This window comes from Coccinella septempunctata, chromosome 4 (assembly GCF_907165205.1).
Source record: "Coccinella septempunctata chromosome 4, icCocSept1.1, whole genome shotgun sequence".
NCBI classification, from domain to species: Eukaryota; Metazoa; Arthropoda; class Insecta; order Coleoptera; family Coccinellidae; genus Coccinella; species Coccinella septempunctata.
The window spans coordinates 14492002-14511750 of NC_058192.1; the positions used below are offsets into that span (position 1 = coordinate 14492002).

The 19749-nt window shown below is 33.8% G+C and overlaps 4 protein-coding genes across 12 annotated transcripts in view; 3 read left to right on the top strand and 1 right to left on the bottom strand.

Moving 5' to 3' along the window:
* The first annotated feature begins 502 nt into the window (after positions 1 to 502).
* Positions 503 to 11238, top strand: LOC123312032 (nose resistant to fluoxetine protein 6-like). The gene is made up of 12 exons (XM_044896206.1): positions 503 to 936; positions 5569 to 5733; positions 5815 to 6035; positions 7118 to 7326; positions 7386 to 7459; positions 8819 to 9000; positions 9220 to 9549; positions 9606 to 9799; positions 9940 to 10066; positions 10168 to 10357; positions 10486 to 10631; positions 10817 to 11238. The coding sequence occupies exons 1-12, from the start codon at positions 657 to 659 to the stop codon at positions 10976 to 10978; spliced, it is 2280 nt and encodes a 759-aa protein (XP_044752141.1). The 5' UTR covers positions 503 to 656; the 3' UTR covers positions 10979 to 11238.
* Positions 11239 to 12650: 1412 nt separating this feature from the next.
* Positions 12651 to 15973, bottom strand: LOC123311870. Of its 5 annotated transcripts, none has more exons than XM_044895979.1 (6): positions 15285 to 15900; positions 14589 to 14838; positions 14341 to 14400; positions 14105 to 14234; positions 13643 to 13651; positions 12651 to 13270 (listed from the first exon to the last, which is right to left on the bottom strand). In XM_044895979.1, the coding sequence occupies exons 1-6, from the start codon at positions 15637 to 15639 to the stop codon at positions 13154 to 13156; spliced, it is 921 nt and encodes a 306-aa protein (XP_044751914.1). In that variant the 5' UTR covers positions 15640 to 15900; the 3' UTR covers positions 12651 to 13153. The 5 variants fall into 5 exon arrangements, 3 of the variants coding, with proteins under 3 accessions (XP_044751914.1, XP_044751916.1, XP_044751915.1); XR_006537537.1 differs by having other exon boundaries at positions 13180 to 13270; positions 13564 to 13651; positions 15285 to 15961; XR_006537538.1 differs by having other exon boundaries at positions 13180 to 13270; positions 13643 to 13740; positions 15285 to 15957.
* Positions 15974 to 16498: 525 nt separating this feature from the next.
* On the top strand, positions 16499 to 17240 carry LOC123311301 (probable 28S ribosomal protein S26, mitochondrial). The gene has a single exon (XM_044895187.1). It carries the CDS (start codon positions 16546 to 16548, stop codon positions 17215 to 17217), a length of 672 nt encoding a protein of 223 aa, XP_044751122.1. The 5' UTR covers positions 16499 to 16545; the 3' UTR covers positions 17218 to 17240.
* Positions 17241 to 18962: 1722 nt separating this feature from the next.
* The window catches only part of LOC123311590 (regulating synaptic membrane exocytosis protein 2), a 32057-nt gene continuing 31270 nt past the window's right edge, over positions 18963 to 19749 (top strand). For 2 of the 5 annotated variants that reach the window (XM_044895641.1, XM_044895639.1), the window contains exon 1: positions 18963 to 19598. In XM_044895641.1, coding sequence (XP_044751576.1) covers positions 19486 to 19598 — 113 coding nt within the window. In that variant the 5' untranslated portion in view covers positions 18963 to 19485. The remainder of the gene's footprint in view (positions 19599 to 19749) is intronic. The other 3 variants (XM_044895642.1, XM_044895643.1, XM_044895640.1) reach the window with 2 other exon arrangements.

Here is a 19749-nt window from a genome sequence, read left to right on the forward strand (position 1 = left end):
GCTATAGTTATAGCGGAACACCTGTAGAAGTGAAAAACTATCGTTAATTTGGTATAATTTCAACTCAAGTTTCTAGAATTGATATTTTCGTCCTTATCCGTAATTATACTTTATTGTTGATAGTTTGAGGTTGAGATCTAAGGTTACAATATTAAATATAATGCGTTATTCGTTGAACTTCGATGACTTCTCAGCAATTTTTACGACTATTTCGGTTCGTATAAATTACTTCCGAAATTTTCACCAATAAACCCATCTGAAGGCCAGACACATCATTCTCGTATCGCGTATACACCCATCTTCTTGGTAAGAAAGAACATAAAAATAATTCAAGTTCATACGCATAGTTCTTACGTTCCACAGATAGAAGAACTTCGAGAAGCTGTAATCCGGCTAGGCGGTTTCATGAAGAAGCTCTACTCCTTCCACCAGCTCACAGAGGTGGGAAGGACTTACGAATTTTTACTGACGTCTTAAACTTAATCCTTCGCAATGCGATACTCACAACATTGCCGGCACACGAAAATCCAACCTCCCAAAAAAGTGTCCCAGCTACAGAAAAATGCAACAATTGTAACCTCCACATATACATCAGACAGTCCAACTTATTGCGAATTTGTTTTCAAATGGTGATCGGTGTTTAATTCTAATTGACAATGAAATCGATATCCATTGCATTTATAGTGACTCTTTACATAGTTTGCACGCACATCAACTGCAATAGAAATTCAAATTACGTTGATAACGTCAAGTTGATTTTCAACAGATCTTCGCATGTGAGATCGGGAACTGATCGTGTGGTGATACCATTAGCGTTGGAAGAAGATGCTGCTGATGGAGTTGAAGATCTGGAGATTGATTTTGTGGAGGCCATCACAGACGAGGATGCTTCCGCGAAGAATTGTCTCAGAAATATTACAGAATGCATCGAGAAAGGTGAGTGAAATTTACCAAACATTGAAAGTATATTCTTCTTCATTTTTATTCCTAAATTGGTTCGAATTTGATACAAGCCGGTAGGTGTGCTTGGGGACCTCAATTCTGTCAATCTTTTCGAGGTCAATGGCTTTTAAAATTGAGTCACTTGATTTTGGCATTTTGAGATGCATTCAGACGACCACAGGCTATATTTTAAGGCAAAAATAAACAAGAACTGCTTCAAGCTTCGAAAAATCTTCAACATCCTAGAAGTCTAAGATCTGGTTCATGTTCGCTGGTAACTTATTCCCTAACTTTTGCAGTAAATTTGAAATTTTCAGGTTGTCGGTGAAAAACAGCGGTAATACACTAGCGTTTGAAAGTTGAAGTTATGGGCCAGCACCAACAAGCCTTAAAATCAGAGATATTTTATGTTTTTTCACTTGCTCAAAACCGCTCAATTTAACTAGGTGCTTGATTATCAGGTATTCATATTGATGTCAACGATGGGTTTCAGTCCCAAATCCAGATTTAAACTCTTGGTTTCACGAAGCTTGATCAGAAAATCTAGAATCAATCAAATTATGGTCCATATACGTCAATTCGATGAATCTCAATTGTTGTTTCTTTGGTATACCCAGCAATTAAAAAGTTTCAGTGATTTCATTCTGGATACCGAATTACTCGCAAACCGTTGATCGTGAAAGGCAATTTTGTGTAAGCTCTGCTCTTAGGGGTTTAATAAGAACCGTACAGGATAAAAATGAAGACATATGTAACGTTTTCAAAACAATTCATAAAGTTTTCTAATTTTGTCTCGAGAATCTGTGACAAATTTTGTTGCATTCATTTTGGGACACCCTAATATAGTTTTTTTTAGAGCACTTTACCTGAGTAACGGCCTGAAATAATCTCAAGACTCAAATGAAGGAGTCCAGTTAAAGCCAGCTCCTTTTCCAAGGGCTAATAAAATATTTATTACATTTGAAACAAATGTTCGCCTATGTCTAATATTTTTCCAATTCTTTATTGCTTTGAGACTTGTTGTTTTCTTGTCGAATATACTATTAATCAATCAAACTCTACGGGATAATAAAAGTAAGATTTTGCTACATTCTAATTGGATATTTATGGAAGGATGGATTGATGTTTACGGAAGACAATACATACATTATTTTCTTTCTTTGAAATTCAGAATGATTTGTTCCGAAATTTTCTATACACACAGAACGATCGAATTATATAAAGAATAATATCATTTTTCTCTTAGTATTTCTATTTTTTCGTTATTGTGATTGTTGATTTTGCTACTAGCAGCAATATCGAGGCAAAAGAGCTAGTTTGATTCTTTTTATTACATATTTATTGTAGGTGATAAGAAGATAAGGTAATAAATTATCGAAGAGAAATATTGGGGGTTACCTACCACTTATCTTATTCACATCTGCTTGACTTCTTCCCAAGCCAAGATATAGTGAAAAACTGACCAAATACGACGAATTCAGCAATTTTCCTTAAATTATAACGAAAGTTTCTGAAATCATAACAATGTTAGTAAAAACTTCCCGCGAAACAGAGTTATGGGACCGGATAGTGGGTTTAGTGAGATATGCTAGCTTTGGTTGCTGAATTATAATACTTGAAGGTTAACCGAAACCCTCATAATTTTAATTGTAGTTACTGATGTTTAACAAAATCACCAAACTCTCATTATTATTGAGTAATTCGTGAATACGGAGAGTAAAAAGTGTTGCAAAATTCTTGATAAAGTTCGGCAATGGACCATTGGTTCTACAGGTTCCTTTCACTCCTCAGAGATAATGACACCTGTACCTATTTTTGTAAAAGTTTCAAGTCATTCTGATTGATTTTCGCACAATAGAAATGCAATGTTGCATATTTGTTTTGCGTGAGGGAAAATGGTATATCAAGAACAAGATTTTGATGACTTAAATCGATTAATATGTGTGAATCTTGTAAGATCGAGCATTTCTAACATTATTATTTTGTTGCTCTATGAAGATGAAGACTAATATTCGGTTCAGTTTTGGCTCCATATATTTTTTATGCTCGATTTTATATATCATTTATATAATTTCATATTTAAGTCTAGATTCTTTTTATCCCTCATCTGTTATTCAGCACAGCAACTGTCCATATGAAATTAAGTATATTCTCCTTCGAAAATGATGATTACGAAATCCAGATCAGTCCAAGTCGATGTATTATGTTATCTGATAAACTTATCAATAAGATGTTGCAAGTTTACGGTTCCCGGTATGGATGCATAGCTCAAGAAGTCGTTGAACCATCCCATACGGAATCTAACGTTGAATTTGATTTGTGTTTTCAATTTATCAAATGCATAAAAGCTCCGATACCGAAAATACACCGGTTCAAGCTCTTTGGCTTACACTCTCGTCGTTAATTATAATGGAGTTAATTATGGAAAAATGCATCTCCATTTACAGATCCATTGACCATTAGATTCGAAGAAAACTCCAAATAATTATTTCAGAAATCATAGTTATTTATAGAAATTCAACATTCCCAAGTAACATTACTCTTCATCATTCTCCATTATCCTAAGATAATTTTGGAATCTACCAACCTTGTAAGATCACACTTGTTTAGAGGAATTCATTGAATTTATATTCGTGAATTCATGGATAATGCTGGATCATCTTTCCATATCTGTGTAAATCCCCAAGTATTTTTCATGTCATTAAATTCATGTTTATAAGGATGTAAAATTTCAATATTCTAAAAGTGGAACATTTCTTAAAAGTATAAAAACTCCCAAAATAAATCTCTTTCACCAAAATACATCTTATAATGTAATGTGAATAAAGAAATGTTTCAAACGATTAACTCAGTGTTTTCCGATGTAATAGACTATATAGTATAATTAACAATAAGAGAGTTCTTCCATTTTAAAATGATCGTTTCCTCTGATCCTGATCTGATAATCTACGGATAAGTACATATTATTAGCTAATGACGAAGTTGCTTTTTTTGAATTCAAATAATTCAACTATTTTTCACTAACTAAAAATAATTAGTCACGTAATGAAGAGCAAATATTTGAAATATTTGAAGATATCCCAGGAAGCGTTTAAGAAAAAATTTATTCAAATATTATCTGAACAATTAGCGGGTTAAATGAATTTATATATTGATCAAGTTCTGCGAAAATTCTCTTATTGAGCTCCATTCAATATTATTGAGTATACAATGAATGTTTTCTAATGCATTCACAACTGAAATTATGATAAATATGGAAACTTTGCAGTAATTATGTTTGTGCACATATTTCTTGTTATTAATTTATGAAAAGAAATCAGTATAATTTTCCCTCGCCCAAAACTAAACATATGCTGCAGTAATGATGTTCGATACAATGATGCGTTATTAATAATCATGGCTTAATACTCAACAACAATATAGAACTGAAAGAAACGTGATTTCAGAAGGATGTCACTCCATTTAGAACATGAAAAAATAATTTCAATGTGAAATGTGGGTATACCAAATTTCATGGCAAATAACTGCGTTATTAGTTTGATCATTTTCTTTGGGGTTATGTAAAAGTTCATATACTTTAAGTATACGCCGAATCCATAATTGATTCTTGAATGAACTGAAGGATGAATTAATTTGTGCTAATTAACAATTCTATTGCAGGATTTTCAACCATATATAGGTTTTTAGTCTTGAATATCAATAAATAATGCAATAAAAATTTATATTGTGTAATATTTATTATTGAAAATAGGCAACCATCCCGAAGGTCCGTTTTTTTGCAATTATTGTCTAATTACTCTCGTCAAATACACAAACATCTACTGTTAATTTTTGTAGTGACCTGATAATGTTAGAAAGTTACAAATACCACAATGAAGGTTGTCTTACTCCAAGAATAAAATACAATAGCACATGTAATAATAGCCAAAATAACGGTGTCAGTCAATCGTCTAAAACCAAGGTCAATCAAAGATCTACACCAGTATTCGCCTATCCTTTAAAGTTTAAATGATGATGCACTTCTTACGTTACAATGAAAGCGAGAGTTACTTCTTTTGTAACTTCCCTCCACAGCAATCGAAGGTCTGTGTCAACGTCCAAGTCAAGAGTGCGTTGACGAGCTAATCGTTTGTGGTAGATAGCATGATGATAGCTGTTTATCTGTTTTTGTTTTCAGAACCGCCAATACCAGTAATCTTTTATTTACCTATTAATTCATGATTTTAAGTTCTTAATTTCATAAGTACGTACGATACTCGGAAAACTATGGTTTTCAACTCATTCCGTTAATTGTAATTTTCATCGAGGTTAATCTAGAAGATGTAGCAATACTAACAACAGAAAAATAGTTACATCGTTCGGCAGTTTTCTGGCCTTTTACTGATTTTATAATGAACCACACAGAGTTTTATCCATTTTGGTGTATTAAAATTGAGGGATCTCTAAATGATTCAATGAATTTCATTAATTTTGCTTCGTCTACGAAAATTTCTGTGTGAATAAACGAATAAAGGGACAATTCCATACAATAGACTTACCCCCTAAATTTTCGTTATATTCATCCTTCTTCAGCCAATTAATTTTAATGGAAAATAAATCAAAAGTTGGCATTCTTCTTTTTTCCAGATACTCAGTATAGGTCAACGACGGATTATTTGAAGAAGTATTTAACCACATCGTTGCCACCACCCTTTGATCTGAGCAAGATCAAAGGAGTAAGCAACAGATGCAAAGCACACAGTAGAAAATTCATGGAAGCTCTTGCCAAATTCGAGTTTTGGGCAGTTAAAAGTGAGTCCTGTTTTGTTGAAAGAACATATTATTCTAAATATCAATTGAATTGAAGTATCAATTGATTCCTAATGATTGTAGTGCATGATGCCAATGCCAAAATTCCTTCCGGACTACTAAGTGGAAATATAAATCAACTGGGTGACTACGATCTCTGCCAAGGTGCGATTTCGAAAGAAGAGGATATATATGGACAGTATTGCCTGGCATCCTTTCAGGTTGAATCTCCAGATAGTCCTTACATTTCAGCTCTGCACAGACTTCTACATGCTCATTTTCATTTCAAAAGTCGATTGGAAGATGTAAGTTTAATGTTATCAAATTAAAAATAATAAATAAACAATTCTGGACAATATGTCCAGAAAAACTGAGAAAAGTGATGTGGAATAACAGAACTGACAAAATTGGTGTTCAACGAATGTACTATACTTTGTTCAGGTCAATAATCACAAAAAAAGCAAAACAAAAGTACAACTGAAGTTGTATCGCGATACAACAGTTTCTTTTTGTAGAATTTGTTTGCCTATTTCCATACTTTTGGATTATTCTATTCTATCCAACGTTTTACCAATGAAATTTCAATCATGAATAATTTTACTTCAGTTTCCTTTTTGTGATATAGATTACAACATAATCCTAAACTGAAGAGATACCCAATTTATGTGTGACTCAAAAACATTTCTGGATATCTCACCTTGAATGGGGTCTGAAAATTGGGTTTTCCTGCCGCAAATACTATGCCATAATAATATGGTGAGATGTTTTCTGGAGATACACATAAATTGGACAATCCCGAAAGAGTCTAAATATGAATAAATTGGTATTTACGCATTCATGCTCTCAAGAAGGATTTTGCGAAAGTCCAGAATCTTCTTGTGGTTTCCGGATGTATACGGTTTCCTTAATTTATTCTCGGTTATTGAGTCATTTTTATTTGAGGATTCTGCTCAGCTACGGACGAAATAAGAAGTGGCCTCGAAATGGCTTAGAATAAATTCCTTGGATGTAAACAATTCAGCTATTAGCACCATATGTCTAATAAATGTTATACTTTTCGACTATTTGATCAAGAATATCTAACGAAGGTTTATCTGGTTTTTTAAATTTTTCATAACTCATTATGACTCGATCAGTTTTATACACATGACTAAAAAAAATATTGAGATAAAGAGCTCAAAGTAAGAATTCATTGAACATGAAAGAGAATGAAAAAATGCTAGGTTTTCCGGGACTAGTTTTTTTTTCATAATTATGTTACAGAACTGTTCGTATTCTTAAAATTTGACAATGAAGAATATTTTCTAATTCTCATTCATTACCGATTTGTCGGTCATCCTCTTTTGAATATTCGGATAGATATTGAAAATTATCGGTTGTTTTACAGCCTGGTCATAGGGTTCCCAGGTTTTCAAGTATAAATTGGGCAATTTGTGTGCCGGATGGTTGTTCCTCCTCAGATGTCCAACTTGCCCTTGAAGAATTCACGAGCACCATCTCACAAAACACTGAACTCGACATAAAAGCCGAAGTTCAATCATCAATGTGCCAAACATCCAGACCAAAGAAACTACCAATTTCTTCCATATTGGGAATGTGAGTGAACATTAATCCCCAAATGTGGACATCCAATTGAATCTATCGAATCATTTCAGGTTATTTTTCGCCGCTTTTGCAATTTTCGTAGGATGTGCCACATTGTACGATTATATCACCGTCGAAAATGCAAGTAAGTAAAAATTTATTCTTGTCAACAACAAATACAAAGAAAGTAACTACATATTATGTAAATTGAATGAGTAATCTAATGACCCAGTTGTGTGGGGACGATTGAAATGCTGAGACATTGAAATCAATTGACCAGTAGATGTGTATGGAATTGAAGGTAGAAAAAGAAAACATACTTAGAATGGGATTTTTTGGTACTCTACAATGTTCCTTATGATTTGAATGGAGAACTACGTGTCCCATGAAAGAAAGGGAAGAATTTTCTGTCGAACTGAATAAATGATAGCATACGAAATAAGAAAACATCTGAAAAAACAAGATCCGTACAGCTCTTAGTAACGCTGCATAAACCCATCGTTTGTAGATATTTCATGAATCTTCAGTGTTTTTTCAATTGCACACTCCAATGTGTGGCTGAATGACTTCAGTCCTACATTCAATAAGATGCTATAAACTAGTTAAATATTTGCCTGAGAGTAGCCAATGAACAAATCGTAAATCCGAATGTAAAAGTCATAAAATCCATCAACAATCCATAATCCATCTTTTCATGGTGTCTCTTGTCAACTCATTGTTATGTGTACTGCAGCAAAGCTTTTCCCACCTTACTACTTCCATTGTCCATTTTTGATCGCAACTGATATGGAGTTCCTTATTATTGCAACTTGAGTTGCAGCTATTAAGATGGAGCGTATTATTGCAAATTCAATCCACAATGTTCGAGAATGATGGTCGAGTGAATCCATTGGTATTAACCTCCAGACTGGAATAATGCATTCTGTATTTCAATGTCTAGTTCAATTTGCGCACAATGTGGACTTCATGGAAGTCATAACTTCCCTAGAACATTTTCATCATAAGTTAATAAGTTAACTGAAAGAAGCCCTCTCGAGCATGCCTCATATATATACCATTATATTTTTTTCGGTATTTTTACGCAACTTTCCAAGAAGTTCATTTATTTAACTCAACCTCACTTAAGCTTTAAGAAAACATGTTTGTTTTTCGTATGGAATATGGAATACAAGGAGGAATTTATTGAAAATTCACTGGATGTTGTCAAGCGTCGCTATAGAAAAAACGTAGAAAATTCTCAGATAATAACAAATCTTGAAGTAATGAATTCTCAATAATGAGAATTCCTCAATTCAATATTGAAATTCTGTCTTGAATATAGGAAGAAATTTCGAAAATTTCTCCTGCACGAATTTTTATAATTACTGGTTCCTTCACCATTTTGCAACAGCCATTCGGATGCCAAACATTAAAATTATAATAATCAATTATCTGAATACATTAAAAAATTATACAAGAAAATTGATGACATTTTATAGTAAATTTTTTTCTTCACAATTTTCAGATGAGTATATTACTTCATTCTCCTTGAAGAAGAACTGGAATTCGCTTGTTACTGTTAAAAAACACGATAATATCAAAGCGGTACACGGAATTAGGTTCCTCAATTCCATTTTACTGGTCTTATCTCACAAGTCGATGGCCATATTTTTCGTACCTTATCATAACAGGACAAACATGGTGGAGGTGAGTAAATAGTTCATTATTCATTTTTATTTTTTCTCCCTATATTACTGGTTTCGTAATAAATATTACGAAACCGACATTTGTCACGATCTTGAATTTTGGAAATAAATAAGTCGATGTATCTATTTTTGAACTCGAATTTACACCCAGCGTTACAAATAATTTGTAACGTATCTAAACAAAAGACTTATTTTCGTTTTGTTAATTAAAACATTTTAGTTTATAGCAAGGCCATGGACAGTTTTAGCCAGAGCTGCCAGCCTTTACACGGATCCCTTCATCATGATCGCAGGAACTCTAACAGCCTACTCTCTTTTCGGAAAATTGGAGAAAAATAATAAGATAAATATCAGAGAAGAATATACGAATAGGATGTTCCGTATCTTGCCAGCGTTCGCCGCCTTAATAGCCTTCTGCACCTTCGTCCTTCCGTGGGTAGATTCTGGGCCTATGTGGAATCAGGTGATAACCCATCATTCCGAAATTTGCAAGCAAAACTGGTGGAGAAACATGCTCTTTATTCATAATTATTTTGGATTTGGAGAAATGGTGAATATGTTCCTTTCCGTACAATTTCACCGAAATTTGAATGAAATTTCTTGTAGTGCCTTACACATACTCACCACTTGGGAATTGACACACAACTATTTTTTTTCTCGCCGTTTCTGATTCTTATACTCTGGAAGTATCAGAAAAAAGGCCTTGGTATACTGATTGGACTTGCCGTTGCCTCAACCATATGGCGATATCATGTGACTTACAGTTTACGGCTAAGCAATTATATCCACTTCGGCACATCGTAAGTATATCAATATCTGCATTATACCTTTATAACTACCCACACAAATTTTGGAAAATAGAAATTTGATATAAAAAACCACACTGCTCCTTTTTATTGTCAACTATATGACCGACTAAAGACTGAAATTATTTTTTCAGGATAAAACAGCTATTCGATACAGCAGATAATATGTACATTTTGCCCGTACATAGAGCCACTGTCTATATAATGGGTATCCTCTTAGGTTACTATCTGAGAACATTGAAAAATTTCACTCTTTCGAAGGTAATCTAAAAATCATTCCTTCGCCTATATAATTTTATAGAGTTGCAAATTTATTGATGCCATGTTGTGTTACCTACTACATAGAAATTGGTTTTTTCTAGATGCAAATAAGGATTGGAAATTCGATCGCATTACTGAGTTTCCTAATTTCATTCTTGGGACCTGCTTATATGGGAAGCATACACTATATTTATAATCCAGTGGATGCTGCTTGGTATGCTGCATTTGCACCAATATTTTGGTGTATTGCTTTTGGTTGGATAATATTTTCCGTGCATGTTGGCCATGAAGGTAATAATAATAATAAAAAAAGATGTTAATTTGCTCAACGCCTTAAGTATAGGTTGGATAAAGCCTACTCAAAAATATCGAAAATTTCTAAATCGTCATTTGCAAATTTTAGTTCAAGATTCTTTCAGATTTTCTGGGAAGATTCTTTTCCTGGCCAGGATTTTCTCTTTGGACAAAGATTTCGTATACTGTATATCTGACCCAATTCCCAATATTCTTCTACAATGTGGGTACGACAAGATATGCAGATTCCTATTCGTTCTGGAGAACAAATGTGAGTTCTAGTATCAAGTGAAATTACGGCAAAATTTGACTACATTTTGCAATGTGTTCTGTTTCAAAGTCATATGCAATTTTTTGTCAAGACTTGTGCAAATTTTCGTGTGAATCGCTAGAAAATAGTGAAAAAGTTCTGTATCTCTGAAACTATTCGTCAAATGACTTGACCCTTTTTTTTAGATCAACCTCCATGAGACAATTGTCATAGTTGCAGCGTCTATCGTTTTAACCCTCTTGGTCGAAATGCCCTTTCAGAATATCCGCAATGTTATGATGAAAAACGAAAGAACCAAAGATGCTACGCAGAATAGGGAAATCTATACGAAAAAGAAGATAACATAGCATAAGAGCTCATATTTTTTTGATTTTCGTGTGAATTCTAAGGATCACTCAAATGCCATAATTCTTAGAAAAACGTATTTATTTTAGTGAAAGGAGACAGAATACATCACATAAATAGAAAAAATACGCTCTGGAGTGATTTTCGTGGTGTTTATATTGTGGTATATGTTTAATAGAGTGCTTGTTTAAGAGCGAGGCAGCAGTGAAAGAGAAACTCTTCTATTGTGAAGAATACATTTCGAATAAAATATTATTACCTATGATATTTTTTCATTCCATCCCATCTGTAATTAAACTGCTCAAAAATTTGATATTCGCACAGATGATATTATTATTCTCTTAAGCGCAACCATGACATTGGTAAGCTATATCATGATTTGATTGTGGAACCTATTTTATTGTTCCTTTTGTGGCAGCAATCGGCGACAAGTTTATGATAATCGACAAAAATGCTTGTGCACACCAGAAGCCATAATCGTCAACGTCCACTTCAATTTTTAAGAGTAGGGGAGACTGGGGAGGGTTGATACGTTTTTTGGAATTTTTATTCTGGAAACGGAATTATATGAAGAAACAGGACTTTTCTTATATTATATAATTCTTCAATTAATCGTTCAACAAAATAAATATAGAAGTCGCAAAACATAAACATCTTATTCTGTACAGAACGTTGAACACAAAAACATGCAAACTGTCTCAAGCCTCCCCACATATGGGAGGATTGATACGATGTACTGGGAGAGTAATCGAGAGGATTATTCAGCTCAGTAGGTAGGTCAGCAATGATACTGGCTTGCTTTGGTCCTATAGGTGTAGAAAAATCAGGAAATTGTCAGTTAGTCACTTCCACACAAGAAAAGTCGGCCTCCTTAAATACATGGGGATTGTACGGTTTTTAAAAATCCCTTTGATATGTTGGATGTTGAAGACGCCTTCATGTAGGCCTATCCAACTAGCTACGGAATATTTTTTTAAAGATTATACATGTATCAGGCCTCCCCACGACAAATGTCTCAAACCTCCCTGAAAGCAATTTTTAAAGTGATTTATGTTTTCATCTTATACCCATATATTTTGAAAAGCGAATAAAACTGTAAATTGAGTAGTTTTATGCATATTTCCCAGTGAAATGTTTGTTTATGCCGAAGAATGAATGCATGATCATAAAACCCTTAGGTACCTTGAGTAAAAACTTACAATTTCTCACCTCGAAACACATTTTGTTGAATATTTCACAAACAAACTACTGTTAGCCTTGCAGATTAACGTCACGCAATGGCCTCTGCCAAAGAATAGTGTTCACTAGTATAATACTTTTGAAAACGGCTACAGATCGCGGATATAAATAAGCCTGTATCAAGCCTCCCCATGTATCAATGCTCCCTAGTCTCCCCTAATAAATAAATTTGGGGCGCCTGTAATTTTCCAATTTTGAATTTTTTGGTTGATTTGCATGTTATTAGACATATCAACTCTTTAAAATTTTTGCCTGTCTATTGGTTTGGTGCAATCTCCGGATTGGCACAACCAATTTTCGCTCTACTCTCCAAGGCTTCAAACTACAAAAAAAAGTAAAGCAGAGTATGGTGAAGTTGGGTGTAGCAGAGTAGGGTAGGAAAATTGGTCCTGCCAGGAGAGCGGGCATAGCTATTTTATAATAAATGAAATCACATTTGATTATTTCAATATATTTATTATGAGTTACATCACTTACAATAAATCACTATATTATTGCCTAAATACTCCATCAGTTGAATGGTGAAGGCAAAATCAAGTTCCAACTACTAGAACTGGCTACATTTTTCAACATCTGGGTATTTATAACAATAATCTAAACATTTTAAAGCATCATTGCAAAAAATATAACTTCATATAGACGACATTTATAATAATTAATAATAGTCGGATTTTAAAACCTAAATTCTGTACAAAACTAATAAATAATTGAAGCAATTAAGTTTCTTCAGCCACCATAAGATCTTCAGAGTGTTATATATACTTCAATAGGGTAAACAATAACAAATAAATTCACAGGTCTGAATAGACAAATAAAGGTATTCCCTGGTTTCCTAGGAATATGTGCTATAGAATGAGAAAAATTAATATTAGTTGTTATAGAAATATAAGAAACGCTGAAAAGGCCTTTAGGTTTTTACATCATTTCCAATCCGATGTCTAGACCAATGGTTTTTCTTCTGGAATAGTGGGACTAGTAGCTACTGAGCCTGAGCGTGATCTTGAACCTTCATCTCCTAAGCTCTGCTGGGAATTTGATCTTGAGACAACTTTTGTCTGAAAATATGCCTGAATCAGCAGAAAATACATAGAAGGAAATCAAGTTATCATATTCTTTAAATCAGGATTGTGTAGTCAAATTTATAAGTACAATCCTTTCTTCTCCAATCTTATTTAAAATGACAGGGGCCTTCATTACTAAGAACTGTTTTCTCATACATCTCATGCATACAACAATCGATATTTTCATCTGATAACTTCAATTCCTTCAATGAAAGTAAGTAATCTAAAAGATAAAGTTACCGAAACATTATCAATTTATGGAACAAACATTGATGTAATGCTACTACCACAATATACAATGTGCATTGAAACCAATGATAGTCTAAGTGCAAGGAAAAATCATGCAGGAACTACAAGCCAAATTACCATAGTTTCCTGGAAGAAAAGAAAAACTTCAGAATACCCCATAACCACCAATTTCCTGTTCACTCATTCTATGAAAGCCTTTCAATAATACCATGTCACTATGAATTGTAAAAAGTTATTGAAATTGCAGAACAATAATTTGCAAAAGGAATGAAAAAGAAAAAAAACTGGTTTTGGCATTAATCAAAACACCCTGTTCTAAATAATATTGAACTATACATTATGCATTTTATGGAAAGACCTTCAGGTATTCATATCAAAGGAATACAGGGTGTACTGCAGGGAGTGCTCAGAAGTTATAAGTCCTTGCAAATATTTCAGAAAGGAATGTTCATATTTCTGAAGTCTTTGTGAAAAATTTAGAACACATCGAATATATATTTCTAATAGACACTGCCAGTGAGACACCCTGTGCATATCGACATAAACTACATGAGGTCATTCAGATTGAATTGTGCTCACTTTGACATTTTCATAAGCAGATCCAACTTTTTCCTCAATAGAACGGAAAGAATCTGATTGCTTCATTTGCCCAAACTTAGTGCTGATGTTGCTAGTTAATCCACCAAACAGAGAAGTAGTCTTCTGATAACTGAAAAAAAATATATTGATACTCGTGTATACATTGAAGCTCAAATATATTCGTTTGAAAAGGCCCAAAAACCGAACTAATTCCTCCCAGTACCCTCAATACTTACATGGGAGCTTCTGTTACAGCTTTTGTTACTTGACCAACTGTATTTTCCACAGATTGATACCTATCAGAAAATAAAAACAAAAAACATAATAAAACACAAATTAAAAAAAATCAATACAACTAAATGAAATGAGAAAATATTTAAGAAAAAATTACATAATAAACTGAAAAAGCAGTAAGAAATTACAAAGAATAATTATTGAAATTTTTTATGGTCTTATTCTAATGTTGCCTTTTTTTCATACTTACACATTACTTTCTTTGACATTTTTGATTCCTTGGTTCAAATCATCAGACAACTCTTTTAGAACACTGATGCCTAGAAGTTTCTTCAGTTCTGCAGCACGTTTCCTCTTAGCATTGAGAACTGTCTGCAGAGTTGCAATCTCATCATCAACCTGAGCTAACTCCTGTTTCCATTCCTCCTCCTTCTTGGCCCTTTCTTCTAGGGTTAAATTGGCCAATTCAGGCAGTTGGTCTCCAGCAGCCATTGCTGTTTCTGTAAGACCAAGAGTGTTATCACAATTATCAAAAAACAGTGGAAATTTTTTTTTTTTTGTTAAAAAATCAACAATGATGAATTTTTCTTGAACGAAACAATTTCAATGGATTGTCTTAATTCTCAAGTTTTTTTAAAAAAATTATTCAATTTTGAATATAACTGATAGTTTAAATGTATCAAAGTGTATGAGTATGAGGTAAATTTTATCGAACATTAATAAGGATAATCTTAACGAAACAAATAACTTCCCTATTCATAATAAAATACCAACTGTATTAGGAACAATAATGCACTATGAAAGGTGATAAGATGATTATGATAATATTCATTATTTATCAATAGCAGAAACTTAACACACACAACCCTAAGTTATCCTTCGTTTTATATTCATAATCAATATTTCACTAAAAAATATATTAAGTAGTATCCTATGGAAATGTTACCTGTGCCATAATCATAATATTTCTTGGAATTGCCTGTTGGTAAATTTATTTTACATGGTTTGCTGAGATCTGAATATGTAACACGGACAGATATTTTTTCTCTCCTTAAGAGAGCATTCACTTTAATAAATTCAGCTTCTACTTTCAAAGAATCATCATTATCACAAAAAGAATTTGGTAGATCATCAAACTCTAGACGAGTTGGACGTAATATCTCATCCTGTATAACGAATATACTTTCGTGATCTGGATCATCAAAACTTGGAGTTTGCACATCAGCTGTTGGAACATATGGATCTTCAATGAAACCTTCTAAGGAATTATGTTCCCTGTGAGCATTTTCATCATGATTCATTTTTGAATCCAGTTGCTCAGCATTATTCTGTTTTCACTTCTTTCTCCACAATGTTTCTTTTTTTTTAACAAAGCCCTCACTTAATTGTGGTAAAAAACATATTTCTTCTGAAACATTTGCTTACACTCAAGCAGAAGAAACATATTTCTGGCAGGTTTCAAATGGATTTGTGAACACCGAACGAGAAACACCACTGTTCATGGTTGATGAAAATCTGTACATATGAGAATGAAATTGCTGAAACAACTAGATGACGCGTCATAACGGTAAATCGGTTTAAGAAAGGTCATTTGATAGGCACCAATGAGCAAGAATCGAAACTCCACCAATAATAACATTTGAAATATTAATCTCATTATAGGTAGAATACAACCCTACACCCTTTGAAAGACAATGCGATTAAGCAAAAAAGAAATATATCACTCACCTGTTGTCGGGCTTGTATTATTCATTTTGAAAGGCAATAGGTTTTATTTTCTTTACAAAAAAGTACGACAAAATGCAAAATCCAACCAAAGATCCAAAAACTCCAATTTACGTCTATCTGAATCAGAAATAAAAGAAAATTTTATAAGAAAATACAGGAAAATTGATTATTATTTTTGACAACTTAATTTGACAGGAAACAAGGAGAGAACGATCAATGCACGAGCCTCATAAAGAGATTATTGAACTACTGTATTTAAAATTTAACATTTCTCTCCAAAATACTTATCAGCGATGACGAATCAAGGAATCGATAGATTTTAGATTTGAGAAGAGATTTCTAAATTTAAATTCTTTGCAAACTGAGTTGACTTCAATTTTATCCATAAACTGTAGATATCAAACAAAGAAGAATCAAAATGACATATTTTATCATTAGATAACCTCTAAAAATTTGTAAATTTGATAGATTTTGGGAAAATGCTACGATTAATGAATAGTTTCAAAAATTTAGGTTTAGACGCCTACCCAATAACTTCTAATTTAGTGAATGTAAATGTAGTTAGATGGAGAAGGAAACCGAGAAAGCCTATGTGGAAAGGCACTGCAAAAAGTAAAATTTTCAGAGTATCCCCCAGACCGCAAATACCAGAAGAAGAAACTGTCGAAATAAAAAGATTATACAACAAGTATAGAACAGAATTGAAAACCATAACAAAGTTTCTAACACTGAAATACAATGAGGAATTTCAGCAAAAAGAAGACACAGATTTGAAAAGAAAAGAGTTCGAAGAAGATTTAAGAAATTGTATGAGAATCAATGATGAATGGAATGCCAAACAGAAAGTTTTGAGAGAAGCTAGATCAGATGAAGAGCTTGAAGAAGCAATTTCAAAAGCTAGACAGCAAAAACTAATTACTGAGAAGAAAAGGGAGGAACACATGAAATTGCAGAGTGAGATTGTCAGCAAAGAAATTGAGTCTTCAAAACACTTTATTCTACCTGAAATGCTCGACGCTGAAATTGAAAAGGCTCTAGCTAATCCAGTCGACCATAATTTTGCTCTTGATTTGGATGGCAATAAAATCCATGGTAGAGAAACTATTCCACCTCCTGTAGATAAAAAAGTGGCCACTAGCCAAACTAATTAATTGTAAAATAAATATTAACAGTAGGAAAGTATTTCAATCCCCCCTTAAACCTAGTTATAGAATGCAAAACATAATAATGTCAAAATATGGTCAATAAAATTCTACAGATTTGAACTAAATATTAAACGAAAATCCTCTTAATTGACCTATAAGGTTCAATGAAAATTCTACTACCATTACTCTTTAAATCATCAGAACTTGGTAAGAAATCTATAAAGACTGAAGTTTAGATTTTGAGGCAAGTTTATGTTCAAAATCATTGAAATAATGCTATTAATTCTAAAGGTGGCCATTCAAGGTGGAGCTATCGAGGCCGAATTGGATCGGTCCGATACATATTCCACCGTGTATGGGAAATTTTTGCCGAGTTCGAGCTATCTCACAGTGCGGAATTCGCTCCACCGTGAATAGCCAGCCCAAATCAAGAAAAAAGTTTCTTGAACTGAATGAGATTCGAACCTTGATCTTATGGGTACCACTCACGAGGCAAAGTCAAAGTCAAAAAGTATTTATTTAGAAAATTATGTACAAACTTGTTAGATAGGCAAGTTACAAATTTGCCTTTGCATTTGGTGGAGAAAGTACAAACAGTTCCTGCATGTATATGCACTGTTGTTTGGAAGGGACATGGTTCTGTTGAACCTTACAATAGTTAAAAAAGAATTGGTTTTAAATTGATTTACATAGAGAAATAGTTTTTCTCGTTTTGTTTTGGTTATGTGATTTACAGGAAAAATAATTCAAAAAACCTGCTTGAACAAACTCACGAGGCGTGTTCTCGTGAGTGGTACCCATAAGGAACGCACCGACTAACAGGACCGGCTTTAGCACTAATGGCGCACTGAGGAACTGACAAGATTTTTATTTCTTTATGACCTAATACTCGACATGTTCCAATAACTAGGTAACAGAACGCATGCGTTATATACCAGGGGGTACCCATACACCAACAGGCGCGCATGGCAATTGGCAAGCGATCGGCTGAATATTAGGGTTTCCTGTATCTGCGCCTCTAGCTTTCTTTGGTTATGGTGGTATTTGACACCATGATCAAATCCCTTTTGTTTCTTTGAGAGGAACACCGATAAAATACAGATAGTTTCAAATAGGATCCACATCAGAATCTATGCACGTCCTTCAGTAAAAAAAAATAGTGAAGTGAACTTAGCATATTACTGAGAGTACCTATTTGGTACGTTTGATGTAAATCACTACATAGTGACGATAGTGATTTAGAAAGATAGATAGAAAAGTGAAAACAATAACTTCAGGTCTATTTGCATATTATTGGATTTATCGATTATATTATCTAATATTACTACATTATGTATAGATAAAGTTATGTTTCTACGAATTCAAACTGAAATCCAGTTGGTCGTTACACACAAAATCAGAAATTGAAGTTCTACGAACTCTGACAGAGAAATATATTGTCCGCAAATGGCTCAAATGCCAAGAAACATAACTTAGGTAATGGTAGAGTATCTTCGATTGAAAAATCAATCTTTCATGACCAAACACGGGAAATATTCGAAATTCCTTCTGACCCAAGTAGAACAGTCAAGTTAATTTTCTTGAAAACATTTCATCAAAATAATCAGCGCAATAAATTGTTGTTTTATAGTGGGGCGGGAATATTGAACTTTGCCAACTATATCACTGTTATATATTTGAAGACTTTCCAGTATTTATCCAATTTGTGTAATTAGAAGAGATAGATCACGAATCCCACACACGTCGAGTCAATTGCGGTCCACAAAAGCAAGACCGTTATGCAGATTCCTGCATTCAACATAGCGCGTGCATCGGAAAGTTGAATGTCGGAAGATGTGCCCGACAACGAGCGCTTGCTCGTGCCAAAAATCAATAGGTTTTATCTGGTGACGTCACACAGTAGAAAAGCATCCATTGGCAGCCCGCTATACTCATCCAGTTATTTATTAAAGGTGCATGAATGGGTTAAAGCAAACTGTGATAAACCGGACGGTATATCCAAGACAATCGCCTAGCAGAAATCGGTCGGTAATTAAAACACGATAACCGAGGTCCAAAATATTCGCGAATCGGGCAGTCCGTTGTGACCGCATCTGGAAAACTGGAAACATACTGGAAAGGGTAACGCCTGAGCTCCGAATTCCATTCTGTTACATCGCGATATGTCGAACGGGTCCGCTGGTACGGGTTGCTGTCTTCAAGATGCCACGATATTCACGGGTTGAGACTGCCGTGTGAAAGTGTTAAACTGTGGAATGATTGGCAAGGGATAGGATGATGGAGGAAGGACCAGATTTGTCTCATCTTACACCCGAAGAAAGGGCCATTATCGAGTCCGTCATGGTCCGACAAAAACAAGAGGAGCAGAGGGAACAGGAGATCATGAGGTGAGTTCTAACTTAATGAATACCACTCTCATAATCCCTTAAATATCTCTTGATGTGCTCCCAAGAGTGTTTTCTTAAACATATGCTGAAGGGTTTCTTGAACATGATCTTCATGACCTCCTGATTTGTATTGTTTTTAAATATATGAGTA

Excerpts from the sequence above, each read along its gene's own strand:
- LOC123312032 (XM_044896206.1), top strand. The coding sequence starts at position 657 with ATGAAATCGATATCCATTGCATTTATAGTGACTCTTTACATAGTTTGC. Across the intron at positions 9,001-9,219 it reads ACAGGACAAACATGGTGGAG|TTTATAGCAAGGCCATGGAC; the intron begins GTGAGTAAATAG and ends AAAACATTTTAG. Across the intron at positions 10,632-10,816 it reads ATTCGTTCTGGAGAACAAAT|ATCAACCTCCATGAGACAAT; the intron begins GTGAGTTCTAGT and ends CCTTTTTTTTAG.
- LOC123311301 (XM_044895187.1), top strand. The coding sequence starts at position 16,546 with ATGCTACGATTAATGAATAGTTTCAAAAATTTAGGTTTAGACGCCTAC.
- LOC123311870 (XM_044895979.1), bottom strand. The coding sequence starts at position 15,639 with ATGAATCATGATGAAAATGCTCACAGGGAACATAATTCCTTAGAAGGT. Across the intron at positions 14,839-15,284 it reads ATATTATGATTATGGCACAG|AAACAGCAATGGCTGCTGGA; the intron begins GTAACATTTCCA and ends TTGGTCTTACAG. Across the intron at positions 14,235-14,340 it reads GCTGTAACAGAAGCTCCCAT|TTATCAGAAGACTACTTCTC; the intron begins GTAAGTATTGAG and ends ATTTTTTTTCAG.